General features: G+C 45.6%; 1 protein-coding gene across 1 annotated transcript in view; it reads left to right on the forward strand.

The window, feature by feature from the left end:
* Window positions 1–9,681: 9,681 nt before the first annotated feature.
* The window catches only part of LOC146830535 (tyrosine-protein phosphatase non-receptor type 22-like), a 542,480-nt gene continuing 536,782 nt past the window's right edge, over window positions 9,682–15,379 (forward strand). Inside the window, exon 1 of the mRNA XM_085604743.1 lies at window positions 9,682–9,889. Within this exon, the coding sequence (XP_085460869.1) occupies window positions 9,797–9,889 (93 nt within the window). The 5' untranslated portion in view covers window positions 9,682–9,796. The remainder of the gene's footprint in view (window positions 9,890–15,379) is intronic.

Below are 15,379 nucleotides of genomic sequence, written 5' to 3' on the forward strand. Positions count from 1 at the left end.
CTCCTCCACCTCCTCCACCCCCCTCCCCCTCCCAGGTCTCCGCCACCCTTACCTTATCACTCCCCGACCCCGTCCCCAGATCCGGACTTCGGGGATCCACATTATGACCCAGCGGACGCCCCAATGGACCCCACTCCACCGGGGACCCCAGACCCATGGGAAGACTACCACAACCCTGACATACCTGATATGCCTCAGGACGACCTATACCCATCCAGGCCGTCTCCTCCAGAGGACTCCTTAGGGTTTCACCACTTAGTGCAGAGAGCAGCACACTACCATGGGGTGGACATGCATAGCGAACCAGTGGAAGATGACTTCCTACTGGACACATTTGACATTCAGGACAAGTCCACGTCTATTTTGCCCATGCTTAAAGGTGTCACCAAGCATGCTGCAGAGGTGTTCAAAGACCCTGTCAGGGCCAGGGTACTGAACCCTAGAATAGAAAAAAAGTACAAGGCGGCACCCACAGACCCTGCATACATTAAGGGCCCTGCTCCCTTAGATTCCCTAGTTGTCTCCACAGCTAGAAAGCGGGCTAACTCCCAGTCCTCAGGAGAAGCCCCACCGCCAGACAAGGAATCGAAACTTTTAGACGCGTCTGGCAAACGCACCGCCTCCCAAGCTGCAAACATGTGGCGCATTGCAAATACACAAGCGCTACTTGCGCGCTATGACAGAGCACACTACGACGAACTTGAGGTTCTTATGCAGCACCTCCCCGAAAACACAAGCGCAAGGCTCATGACCTGCTACAGGAGGGTAAACTAATTACAAACACCTCCATTAAGTGTGCCCTCGATGCAGCCGACACTGCTTCTAGAGCAATAAATACCAGTGTCCTGCTTCGTCGTCATGCCTGGCTCAGGATCTCAGGGTTCAAGCCTGAAGTCCAGGCGTCCATACTAAATCACCCTTTTGACCAACAAACTCTCTTTGGGCCAAAGGTGGACGAAGCGTTGGAAAAGATGAAAAAGGACACAGACACAGCAAAGTCTATGGGGGCACTCCAATCACAGGCCCCTAAACGTTCCTTTCGACGCTCATCCTTTCGTAGCACAGGCAGAGGCTTCTCCACCGATAGCGCCTCTACCTCCTACAAGTCCCCTCCTCAAAATACCTTTTCAAAGGGCAACCAAAGGGGTGGTTACTGAGGCAACAACAATAAGGGCAGGGGCAAAACTAACACCACCCGTTCCGCAACCCCGCCCGCACAATGACTTCCCTTCCCTCCCCCCAGACCATCCCACTCCGGTCGGGGGCAGACTACAACAATTTATCCACGCATGGGAATCCATAACATCGGACAAATGGGTGAACCAAATTATTCGGTCAGGGTACTGTCTCGAGCTAACATCTACCCCACCCAATATCCCACCACGACACCGTCCAATGTCTCAAGAACATTCCACACTGCTCAAACAGGAGGTGCGCTCCCTCCTCCAAAAACACGTTATAGAGCAGGTCCCCGTTAATCAGCAAAATCTAGGGGTCTACTCCCTGTATTTCCTCATACCAAAGAAAGACGGGACCCTGAGACCCATTCTGGACCTCCGGCCTCTAAATGCGTACATACATTCAGACCATTTCCACATGGTCACCCTACAAAAAGTCCTCCCGCTCCTCTGTCAGGGAGACTTTCTCACTACCTTGGATCTCAAGGACGCATACTTTCACATTCCAATACACCCTTCTCACAGGAAGCACCTCAGGTTCGTGGTGGACGGTCAGCATTACCAATTCACGGTTCTCCCCTTCGGGGTCACCACCGCCCCACGGGTGTTTACCAAATGCCTAGCAGTTGTAGCAGCACACCTCAGGCGTCAACAAATTCACGTCTTCCCTTATCTAGACGACTGGCTAATAAAAGCCGCGTCCTACAATCAATGTGTGCAACATACCAACAGCACCATTCAACTACTCCACCGGCTAGGCTTCACGGTGAACTACCAAAAGTCCCACCTCTTACCATCTCACACAAAGCAATATCTCGGGGCAACTATAGACACCTCCAAAGGTATTGCCTATCCAAATTCAGCCAGAATCGCAAGCATACAAGCCTTGCGCAAAACATTCCTTCCTCAACACTCTCTTCCAGCAAGAGTGTTTATGAAGCTCATAGGAATGATGGCGTCCTGCATTTTCATAGTGCCCCATGCAAGACTCCACATGCGTCCACTTCAAGAGTGCCTAGCACAACAGTGGAACCAGGCCCAGGATCAGCTGACGGATCTGGTGTTGGTGGACGGCCGCACCCATCACTCTCTGCAGTGGTGGAACACCACAAACCTTTCCAAAGGGCGGCTGTTCCTGGACCCGGTTCCTCAGGTGATTCTAACAGCGGACGCATCGCTCTCCGGCTGGGGAGCGCACATCTTACACCTCACAATGCAAGGTCTATGGACGCCACAGCAAAAATCGCTCCACATCAACCATCTGGAGCTCTTGGCGATCTTTCTAGCCCTAAAATCCTTTCAAAAACAGATTTCGGGCAAAGCAGTCCTCATTCGCACAGACAACATGACTGCAATGTATTATATCCAAAAACAGGGGGGGACACACTCTCCCCAGCTCTCCCGCTTAGCCCAGAGCATATGGAGATGGGCAATTCCCCAAAACATCTTTCTCCTGGCACAGCACGTTCCAGGCGTACAAAACACCGTGGCAGATCTGCTCAGCAGACAAACGCAACAACTACACGAATGGGAACTGCATCCACAAGTTCTTCACCCATTCTTCCAACAGTGGGGGCATCCTCAGATAGACCTCTTCGCCACCCACGAAAACAAAAAATGCCCAAGCTTCGCCGCCAGATACCCACACCCATTGTCCAAGGGCAATGCGATATGGATGAACTGGTCAGGCAGATTTGCATACGCCTTTCCACCTCTCCCGCTAATTCCATTAGTGGTAAGGAAGCTACAGCAGCACTCCCTCACACTCATTCTGGTAGCCCCAACATGGGCCAGGCAGCCGTGGTACACCACACTACTACAGCTATCGGTGGTACCACATCAAAAACTGCACCTGTCCCCATGCCTCCTAACCCAGAACCATGGAGAAATCAGGCACCCGGACCCAGCTCAGCTCAACCTTGCGATCTGGCTCCTGAAATCTTAGAATTTGGATACCTTAACCTTCCCCCTGATTGCATGAACATCATCATGGAAGCCAGACGTCCTACCACTAGAGCATGCTATGCCGCAAAGTGGAAAAGATTTGTAATTTATTGCCGTAACAATACAATCAACCCTTTAGATGCATCCATACAGCACATCATATGCTATCTGCTCCATCTTCACAGGTGTAACCTGGCATATTCATCCATACGCCTATACCTAGCAGCGATCGCTGCTTATCTACAAAACAGACAGCATTTATCACTGTTCAGAGTGCCCGCTATTAAAGCCTTTATGGAAGGCCTTAAACGAGTAATTCCTCCCAGGGCACCACCTTCCCCTGTATGGAATCTAAATGTAGTTCTTACACGGCTAATGGGTCCACCCTTCGAACCAATGCATAAATGTGAGCTACAGTTCCTCACCTGGAAAACAGCTTTCCTCGTAGCTATCACTTCCCTTAGAAGGGTTGGTGAAATACAAGCGTTCACTATACAGGAACCCTTCCTACAAATACATCACAGCAAGGTCATACTTCGTACAAATCCGAAGTTTCTGCCCAAGGTCATTTCCCCCTTCCATCTCAATCAATCGGTGGAATTACCTGTCTTTTTCTCGCAACCTCAATCTGTTGCAGAGAGGGCCTTACACACACTCGATGTTAAAAGGGCTTTGCTGTACTACATACAAAGAACGCAACCCTTCAGGAAGACTAAACAATTGTTCGTTTCCTTCTCTCCACCACATAAAGGCAACCCCATCTCTAAATCAGGGATAGCTAGGTGGATTGTAAAATGTATACAAATTTGCTATCAAAAGGCAAAAAGAACATTATCTGTTCCACCTAAAGCCCACTCTACTAGAAAGTTAGGGGCTTCTATGGCTTTTCTAGGGAACATACCCTTAGATGACATCTGCAAAGCAGCCACATGGTCAACACCGCACACCTTCACAAAACATTACTGTGTAGATGTGCATTCCAAGCAGCAAGCTAGTGTGGGCCAGGCTGTACTGAAGACACTTTTTCAAACCACTGCAACGGATACCGGTGGTCGCCGCTAAGGTTGGGTACTGCTATATAATCTATGCTAAGTGTACAATCTGCAGCTCATATGCCTCGAACGGAATATGCTACTTACTAGTATGCATCTGTTCTTGGCATGTAGAGCTGCAGAGTTGTACACGCCCACCCGCCTCCCCGGCTACCTGTATCCGTTCCAGTCCATCTTATTTAGATACAACACACATGGGTTTCTCACTGTTATTACTACGCTCCATCATTTCCCTGTTGGCGAAAAACAATCTGAGGATGGAGCCGAAGCCCATGCGCAGTACGGACCGAAGGAGGAGTCACCGAACTCGTGACTTCCAAAGAACAAAAACAAACTGCAAACATCCGGGCCCAACACCAGATGGCGATCTATGCTAAGTGTACAACTCTGCAGCTCTACATGCCAAGAACAGATGCATACTGGTAAGTAGCATATTCCTTATTATTCTCTAGCAGTGTCCTCCGTCTCACCGCACTGTCCAAACTCCAACATTCTAAGTCCACTTCACTAAATGGACTGCACCAAATGGAAGAAAAGGGGAGCAGGATAGAGATAGAGAAAAAGAGTAAATGGGCAATATAGCAAATCTTCTTCTAAAGGATGGCAGAGGAAATTATAGATGAAGAGCAAAGGCGGCAATGCAACATGTCTTTCCCCTAATAGAGGAAACCAAAGTCAAAGATTGGTCATAATCTGTGCACAAATTGCAGAATTATATACAATGGATTATATACAATGAATTATATACAATGGAAGATGTACATAATAATTTTATATAGTCGATAGAAACATGACATTATGCAGTATTTTTTATAGCAAACCGACTGTAGAGAACTGGTAATTCATATAAATTACAGTGTATAGAATCAAAGGAGGATAATATGGAAGAGCCTCTTTAACCCATATTTTAATCCTGTTGCCAGCTAGGAGGACGTGTAGCTTTTCCTGAGAGGAGCTCGTCTGTTTCCTTCAATGATGTCTTTAGCTACTGTAGGATTGTGAACACCAACATTTTCTATAATTTCTGAGAATTTAGCAATTCTGTCAGTACATCATGTTTTACCATCATCAAGTATGACTACATTACATTTGAATTTCTTAATTTTCAAAGGATTCTAGAATTTTTTAGTTTGTTAAGAGACAGGTTAGGTTCTGTTACCACGACTAATTCACCCTCTGTGGCCCTTCACCCCACTTTTTATCATACCAATGTTTGTATCCAGATTGATTGTTGGCAACTCTTTTAGCAACATCTTTTCTAATAACCCATACAGGTTCAAAACCACTGAGTCAACCAGAACTGTGTTTAGTTCCTGGTTTGTGACCTTTAAGAGAAGGGGGAAATTCCAGTAACACTGTTAGGTGATATGTGATAGGACTATAACATATCTCTTACTGTTTTGCATACATTTCTATTGGTAGAATAAGCCAATTGGATGGAATCTTTTATCCTTCTATTTACTTTCCACCAATCCACTTGCTTTAGGACAATAGAAAGGTGTTCTAATGTAGTTGATGGACACATCCGTAAGAAATTCTTTCATTCCTTCTGATACAAATTGCACCCCATTATCTGTGATTGTAGTGCTGAGAATACCTTCAAAAGAAAATGTGTCTTTGGTATCTATATTGCTAACATCACCAGACTCAAGAATGTTTTATTCAGATGGAGCTGGGAGCAGAGGAGCTGCAGCCGCTCCTCAGGCTGTATCAGGGTTGTGAACTCCATACAGGGTTTTTTATGAAACGGCTGTCCTCCTCTACCTTAAACAAATATTTACTGAGGGGCCAAGGATTTTTCTCGCCAATTATGGTGAATCACCGCAAAGTTCAGAAAGGAAGTGTGAATATGCCAACTAATTGTTCATTCACCAAGCCGAGCGATGGTGCTGTGGAGCAAGGGCAAGGAATCTAAGCCAGAAATTGCCCCGGACTTTGCAGCATCATACCAATGTGCCAGGAGGTGATTTTAATCCCCAGTGGGACTTCTGTGGCACGGGATGCGCGATGGTCACAACCGAGCATGGCCAGAGTGAAGACCGGGCCAAGAGCGGGCCCATTAGCACCTGACCGAGGCTGGGCTTGGCACCAGAGGTCAGCGCCTGGCATGGCAGTATGAGTGGGCTTTATTTCTAACACTGTGTTGCTCTTTATTAAAACTGTGTGACCTGGCTTAAGAACTTATCTAGGTCAGATTCCGGTCTGCATTCCATCTACGAATCATGGAAAAACAAAAGTGCATTGGGGGTGCTCAAGTCTTGCAAAGAGGTCTACTGGCACAACCGACTTCGATTGGTCATATGCTCCAGAGAACTATTGGAATAGTTGCCACTGAGATTGAATTTACAGAGAGGAGACTATCCCTGGGGGCAGGGGAGCACCACAAAGAACTAGGGGGCATATCAGCAACTACCGGCGATAATTATCGCTAAGCGCACTTAGCGCTAGGATAATTATCGCCGGCTAGCGTGGATTTTTATCGCTGAGATAGCGTGCTATTAGCAACGCTTATCTCAAAAGCGATAAAAATCCTCACGCTAACTGCCTAGCGTGAGATTATCGCTGGAAACCCAGCGATAATCTCACGTAGTGTGGCGTTAGCTTGATGATAGGGCCTCACAAACTTAGCCATGATATCCACCTTCCATAAGATATCATGGCTAAGTCAGTCCTGAAGCAGGCGTAAGGAAAGTAGCGATAACAGGGGTTATCGCTACTTTTCCTGACGCTATGCTTCATAGCGTGGGGCTTGATGACTGGAGAAATGTCTCTTAGCGACATTTCTCCTGTCAGGTCAGGAACGCCCACTTTGCATTAGAGATGCAAAGCTGGGCGTTAGGAATTCCTACGCTAACGCAAGTTTTCACGCGTTAGCGTGAGCTTGCTAATTAGGCGATAAAATTATCTCCGCTTTTCTGCCGAAAACGGCCGCAAAAGCGGCGATAATTCTATCGCCTCGCCTTGCTGATGTTCATCATAGTCATATGTCTTTGGATTCCAAGGCTCTCCTGTGACAAACATCACTAATTTGAGCTGCTGCTGAGTCAACTGCGCAGACTTCACCAGAAGGGAATATTAGTAAGAGATCTAAAGCAGCACAAAGTGCAGGCCAATTTAAAGAGGAGATCTGCAAAAAACCTCGCCAAGTTGCCAAGAAGGTTAAAAGTGTAGCTAAAAGCAAAACAAATGCTCTGGTTACCCCTCTAGTGTGCTCTCCTCTGTCTACGAAGCGTGCCAATCGGTTCACTGGCAGTAGGGTTCCTAATAAAAATATGAAATCTGCCAAACCCTGCTGGGTGGATGAACTTGTGCGTGATTTGCTTGGGAAAATTAAAGTAGTGATAAAGGAAGAATTTACTCCAGTATTGACCAGACTAACTGAGGTTGAGCTATTATTAAAATCCCATTTTAAACCGCTTCCTGCAGTGGAGCAGCCTGGAAATATAGGTGTTGGCATAGAGTCTATAAGAAAGCACAATCAAATATCAGCACAGCAACATGCTAGAGCAAGGAGTGGCCCGCCGGTTATTCCCACAGATGGGAAGGTCTCAGCCAGCCTTACGGCAATACTTCCTGCCCATGCCCAGGAGCATAGCACAAGCATAGTGAAGCAGACCTGTCAGGACAACAAGAAGAAGGATTTAGCACTTAACAAAACCAGGATTCTACCAGTGATTGGTTTACCCCCTGAAGCCACTTCCTATGTGGTCGTTATAGCCAGAGTTCCAGGTCATAGAATGGACCAGACGGAAACAGTCCCTGAACTTAGAAACAAGAGCATTAACTGGTTGGGACTACACATTAACTTTCCCATGTCACCTGTTGATAATATTCTTTTCATGCGAAGAGTGAGATAAATAGGGAAGGGAATGAAAGACAAAGAAGGAGACTGTATTATCATAATATTAAAAGACCCGGGGTGGTTAGGAACCTACTACAAAACAAGGTGTACAGATGCCCAGGGGATTTGGGGTCTTCTAGATTAACTCTCCTCCCTCTGGGGTATTTTTGCAAACCCATTGTTGGAGCCACCAGGACCAGTATCTTTAGTAATTTTCTGCCAGATTATAAGAGGCACCAAATTTACGATATATACAATGTTCGTGTCTACAACAAAGGGAGAGCTCCAATTTTAATCCCCTCTCAGTAGCAAGGACCATCATATCAGGGAGGCCAAATTGAATCTCAAGGTAACAATTGCTCTACAGTATCAGTGGGAACCAACTGTCTGATGATTTAGCAAGTGACATAGATTAGGGAAGCCAGGCTTCGATCCTCCTATGGCACCATCTGCTTCTAACTGCCCCAGGTTAAAGATTGAACATAAAAAGAGAGGTATCTCTCAACCTTGTAGTTTATCAGATGCTTTAGTGGTAGGTACGGGCGGGTCCATTGCTAGTGAGATCACTGGGAGAAAACTCACCCCGATGTTAGTTTAATGGAATGTGGTGAAAATTGGAGCCAAACTTATTAACCCAGATTGGGAATCGTTTGTTGATAAGTATAACATATGTCTTTTTCAATAAACTTGGGACTGCTCTCCCATAGACAGATCGGGGTATGTTTCATATGGCAGAGCAGCCGTAACAAGGGCCTAGGGCAGATCTTCTGGGGGCTTGTTGACTAGGGTGGGGACGCGCGTTGGTTGTACATCTTGTGTGTTATCATTAAATGACCTACCGGTCCTATTTTTAGTATATATAATGTATATTTCGGACCCTCAGCTAATAAACAGGAATCACCCCTACTAAGCAGTGCCGGACTGACTACCGGGCGTTTTGGAATGCTTCTGAGCTGGGGGCTGATTTCGTTGATGGGGACCTGCGTGTACTGAACGAAATTCGTTTTGCTTTAATTATTTTGAAGTACACGCAGGTCCCCATCAACTAAATCAGCCCCCAGCTCAGCAGCATTCCAAAACGCCCGGTAGTCAGTCCGGCCCTGCTGTTTCCCCAGTGATCCCCCACCCTGCATGCGTTGCTTAGTATAGTGCCCTGTGGTTCTCAAACACTCATGGGGCCTGTAGCTGTAGTGTGGAGAGTCTAGAAAACTGCACTTGTTGAGTATTAACAAGTAGATAAATACATCAAAGAAGAGTCATGCTCCTTTTACCACCGTGGTAAAATATCAGTGGGTTGTATATAGTGTCCGTGTAATATATGTCTCGTGGAACGAGATGTAGGTACTCTACACAAACTATGAATGCATCAGCCAGAGAAGGCTGAACATGAACTCACGTGTCTTCTCAAGAAGTTTAAGTCAAGCTTGCTGAAGTCGAAATAATGTCTTTCCAAAATAGGAACAACCTGTCGGTGGAATGCCTCTCCACAGTTTAAGGAAGTCCTAAATGTGACTTCCCCCAGTTGCAATTTATTTTCAACCCTTGTTTGCTGCTCTGCTGTGTAAAAGGGCACTAAGACCCGGAAGGAAGCTTTCTGGGGGCACTTTTTTCAGTGTGACCACAAAAGCAGTTACTAATGATTTCCTCTAAGGCGCGTCACGAAGCTCTGTGACCACATGCAGAAGCCATGGGTGAGCATGTCTCGCAGGGTCCTCGCGTCAGCACCTGCGTGACATGGGCATTCTCGGCTTGGATGATCTGGCGTGTCCGCTTCTGCCAGCATGGAGCAGAAAGACATTCTGCAACGCTACTTGGAGGAGGCACAACTTCGAGGCCAGAAGCAGCGGACAGGACTTCAGGTCAATGACTTCTTGGTAAGTTATTCTCGCTGTAACTTTACTTTTACTGTCACGTGACATGGTGTGTTTTGTGGTAACCAGAATATTACTGTCCTTGCTTTTTCCCTAGATCAGCTGGTGGTTATGGCTAATATCATTATATATCAGCTGTGACATTATTTTTACCATCATACTTAAACTAAGAGCAATGCTCTGCTTAGCTTGAAAGTTGCGTCCAATACAATGTTCCAGTCATTGGTTGTACTTAGTATTAAATGCATACGTGTACTTCAACACATTCTTTTAAAGGACATTTCAGACTACACTGCGACGGACAGGGTCATGCAGCTATCGGTGGTACCACATCAAAAACTGCACCTGTCCCCATGCCTCCTAACCCAGAACCATGGAGAAATCAGGCACCCGGACCCAGCTCAGCTCAACCTTGCGATCTGGCTCCTGAAATCTTAGAATTTGGATACCTTAACCTTCCCCCTGATTGCATGAACATCATCATGGAAGCCAGACGTCCTACCACTAGAGCATGCTATGCCGCAAAGTGGAAAAGATTTGTAATTTACTGCCGTAACAATACAATCAACCCTTTAGATGCATCCATACAGCACATCATATGCTATCTGCTCCATCTTCACAGGTGTAACCTGGCATATTCATCCATACGCCTACACCTAGCAGCGATCGCTGCTTATCTACAAAACAGACAGCATTTATCACTGTTCAGAGTGCCCGCTATTAAAGCCTTTATGGAAGGCCTTAAACGAGTAATTCCTCCCAGGGCACCACCTTCCCCTGTATGGAATCTAAATGTAGTTCTTACACGGCTAATGGGTCCACCCTTCGAACCAATGCATAAATGTGAGCTACAGTTCCTCACCTGGAAAACAGCTTTCCTCGTAGCTATCACTTCCCTTAGAAGGGTTGGTGAAATACAAGCGTTCACTATACGGGAACCCTTCCTACAAATACATCACAGCAAGGTCATACTTCGTACAAATCCGAAGTTTCTGCCCAAGGTCATTTCCCCCTTCCATCTCAATCAATCGGTGGAATTACCTGTCTTTTTCTCGCAACCTCAATCTGTTGCAGAGAGGGCCTTACACACACTCAATGTTAAAAGGGCTTTGCTGTACTACATACAAAGAACGCAACCCTTCAGGAAGACTAAACAATTGTTCGTTTCCTTCTCTCCACCACATAAAGGCAACCCCATCTCTAAATCAGGGATAGCTAGGTGGATTGTAAAATGTATACAAATTTGCTATCAAAAGGCAAAAAGAACATTATCTGTTCCACCTAAAGCCCACTCTACTAGAAAGTTAGGGGCTTCTATGGCTTTTCTAGGGAACATACCCTTAGATGACATCTGCAAAGCAGCCACATGGTCAACACCGCACACCTTCACAAAACATTACTGTGTAGATGTGCATTCCAAGCAGCAAGCTAGTGTGGGCCAGGCTGTACTGAAGACACTTTTTCAAACCACTGCAACGGATACCGGTGGTCGCCGCTAAGGTTGGGTACTGCTATATAATCTATGCTAAGTGTACAATCTGCAGCTCATATGCCTCGAACGGAATATGCTACTTACCAGTATGCATCTGTTCTTGGCATGTAGAGCTGCAGAGTTGTACACGCCCACCCGCCTCCCCGGCTACCTGTATCTGTTCCAGTCCATCTTATTTAGATACAACACACATGGGTTTCTCACTGTTATTACTACGCTCCATCATTTCCCTGTTGGCGAAAAACAATCTGAGGATGGAGCCGAAGCCCATGCGCAGTACGGACCGAAGGAGGAGTCACCGAACTCGTGACTTCCAAAGACTGTCCAAAGAACAAAAACAAACTGCAAACATCTGGGCCCAACACCAGATGGCGATCTATGCTAAGTGTACAACTCTGCAGCTCTACATGCCAAGAACAGATGCATACTGGTCAGTAGCATATTCCTTATTATTCTCTAGCAGTGTCCTCAGTCTCACCGCACTGTCCAAACTCCAACATTCTAAGTCCACTTCACTAAATGGACTGCACCAAATGGAAGAAAAGGGGAGCAGGATAGAGATAGAGAAAAAGAGTAAATGGGCAATATAGCAAATCTTCTTCTAAAGGATGGCAGAGGAAATTATAGATGAAGAGCAAAGGCGGCAATGCAACATGTCTTTCCCCTAATAGAGGAAACAAAAGTCAAAGATTGGTCATAATCTGTGCACAAATTGCAGAATTATATACAATGGATTATATACAATGAATTATATACAATGGAAGATGTACATAATAATTTTATATAGTCGATAGAAACATGACATTATGCAGTATTTTTTATAGCAAACCGACTGTAGAGAACTGGTAATTCATATAAATTACAGTGTATAGAATCATAGGAGGATAATATGGAAGAGCCTCTTTAACCCATATTTTAATCCTGTTGCCAGCTAGGAGGACGTGTAGCTTTTCCTGAGAGGAGCTCGTCTGTTTCCTTCAATGATGTCTTTAGCTACTGTAGGATTGTGAACACCAACATTTTCAATAATTTCTGAGAATTTAGCAATTCTGTCAGTACATCATGTTTTACCATCATCAAGTATGACTACATTACATTTGAATTTCTTAATTTTCAAAGGATTCTAGAATTTTTTAGTTTGTTAAGAGACAGGTTAGGTTCTGTTACCACGACTAATTCACCCTCTGTGGCCCTTCACCCCACTTTTTATCATACCAATGTTTGTATCCAGATTGATTGTTGGCAACTCTTTTAGCAACATCTCTTCTAATAACCCATACAGGTTCAAAACCACTGAGTCAACCAGAACTGAGTTTAGTTCCTGGTTTGTGACCTTTAAGAGAAGGGGGAAATTCCAGTAACACTGTTAGGTGATATGTGATAGGACTATAACATTTCTCTTACTGTTTTGCATACATTTTTATAGGTAGAATAAGCCAATTGGATGGAATCTTTTATCCTTCTATTTACTTTCCACCAATCCACTTGCTTTAGGACAATAGAAAGGTGTTCTAATGTAGTTGATGGACACATCCGTAAGAAATTCTTTCATTCCTTCTGATACAAATTGCACCCCATTATCTGTGATTGTAGTGCTGAGAATACCTTCAAAAGAAAATGTGTCTTTGGTATCTATATTGCTAACATCACCAGACTCAAGAATGTTTTATTCAGATGGAGCTGGGAGCAGAGGAGCTGCAGCCGCTCCTCAGGCTGTATCAGGGTTGTGAACTCCATACAGGGTTTTTTATGAAACGGCTGTCCTCCTCTACCTTAAACAAATATTTACTGAGGGGCCAAGGATTTTTCTCGCCAATTATGGTGAATCACCGCAAAGTTCAGAAAGGAAGTGTGAATATCCCAACTAATTGTTCATTCACCAAGCCGAGCGATGGTGCTGTGGAGCAAGGGCAAGGAATCTAAGCCAGAAATTGCCCCGGACTTTGCAGCATCATACCAATGTGCCAGGAGGTGATTTTAATCCCCAGTGGGACTTCTGTGGCACGGGATCCGCGATGGTCACAACCGAGCATGGCCAGAGTGAAGACCGGGCCAAGAGCGGGCCCATTAGCACCTGACCGAGGCTGGGCTTGGCACCAGAGGTCAGCGCCTGGCATGGCAGTATGAGTGGGCTTTATTTCTAACACCATGTTGCTCTTTATTAAAACTGTGTGACCTGGCTTAAGAACTTATCTAGGTCAGATTCCGGTCTGCATTCCATCTACGAATCATGGAAAAACAAAAGTGCATTGGGGGTGCTCAAGTCTTGCAAAGAGGTCTACTGGCACAACCGACTTCGATTGGTCATATGCTCCAGAGAACTATTGGAATAGTTGCCACTGAGATTGAATTTACAGAGAGGAGACTATCCCTGGGGGCAGGGGAGCACCACAAAGAACTAGGGGGCATATCAGCAACTACCGGCGATAATTATCGCTAAGCGCACTTAGCGCTAGGATAATTATCGCCGGCTAGCGTGGATTTTTATCGCTGAGATAGCGTGCTATTAGCAACGCTTATCTCAAAAGCGATAAAAATCCTCACGCTAACTGCCTAGCGTGAGATTATCGCTGGAAACCCAGCGATAATCTCACGTAGTGTGGCGTTAGCTTGATGATAGGGCCTCACAAACTTAGCCATGATATCCACCTTCCATAAGATATCATGGCTAAGTCAGTCCTGAAGCAGGCGTAAGGAAAGTAGCGATAACAGGGGTTATCGCTACTTTTCCTGACGCTATGCTTCATAGCGTGGGGCTTGATGACTGGAGAAATGTCTCTAAGCGACATTTCTCCTGTCATGTCAGGTCAGGAACGCCCACTTTGCATTAGAGATGCAAAGCTGGGCGTTAGGAATTCCTACGCTAACGCAAGTTTTCACGCGTTAGCGTGAGCTTGCTAATTAGGCGATAAAATTATCTCCGCTTTTCTGCCGAAAACGGCCGCAAAAGCGGCGATAATTCTATCGCCTCGCCTTGCTGATACGCCCCTAGATGTTCATCATAGTCATATGTCTTTGGATTCCAAGGCTCTCCTGTGACAAACATCACTAATTTGAGCTGCTGCTGAGTCAACTGCGCAGACTTCACCAGAAGGGAATATTAGTAAGAGATCTAAAGCAGCACAAAGTGCAGGCCAATTTAAAGAGGAGATCTGCAAAAAACCTCGCCAAGTTGCCAAGAAGGTTAAAAGTGTAGCTAAAAGCAAAACAAATGCTCTGGTTACCCCTCTAGTGTGCTCTCCTCTGTCTACGGAGCGTGCCAATCGGTTCACTGGCAGTAGGGTTCCTAATAAAAATATGAAATCTGCCAAACCCTGCTGGGTGGATGAACTTGTGCGTGATTTGCTTGGGAAAATTAAAGTAGTGATAAAGGAAGAATTTACTCCAGTATTGACCAGACTAACTGAGGTTGAGCTATTATTAAAATCCCATTTTAAACCGCTTCCTGCAGTGGAGCAGCCTGGAAATATAGGTGTTGGCATAGAGTCTATAAGAAAGCACAATCAAATATCAGCACAGCAACATGCTAGAGCAAGGAGTGGCCCGCCGGTTATTCCCACAGATGGGAAGGTCTCAGCCAGCCTTACGGCAATACTTCCTGCCCATGCCCAGGAGCATAGCACAAGCACAGTGAAGCAGACCTGTCAGGACAACAAGAAGAAGGATTTAGCACTTAACAAAACCAGGATTCTACCAGTGATTGGTTTACCCCCTGAAGCCACTTCCTATGTGGTCGTTATAGCCAGAGTTCCAGGTCATAGAATGGACCAGACGGAAAAAGTCCCTGAACTTAGAAACAAGAGCATTAACTGGTTGGGACTACACATTAACTTTCCCATGTCACCTGTTGATAATATTCTTTTCATGCGAAGAGTGAGCTAAATAGGGAAGGGAATGAAAGACAAAGAAGGAGACTGTATTATCATAATATTAAAAGACCCGGGGTGGTTAGGAACCTACTACAAAACAAGGTGTACAGATGCCCAGGGGATTTGGGGTCT

The sequence above is a fragment of the Triturus cristatus genome, chromosome 5_1 (genome assembly GCF_964204655.1).
Source record: "Triturus cristatus chromosome 5_1, aTriCri1.1, whole genome shotgun sequence".
Taxonomy (NCBI): Eukaryota; Metazoa; Chordata; class Amphibia; order Caudata; family Salamandridae; genus Triturus; species Triturus cristatus.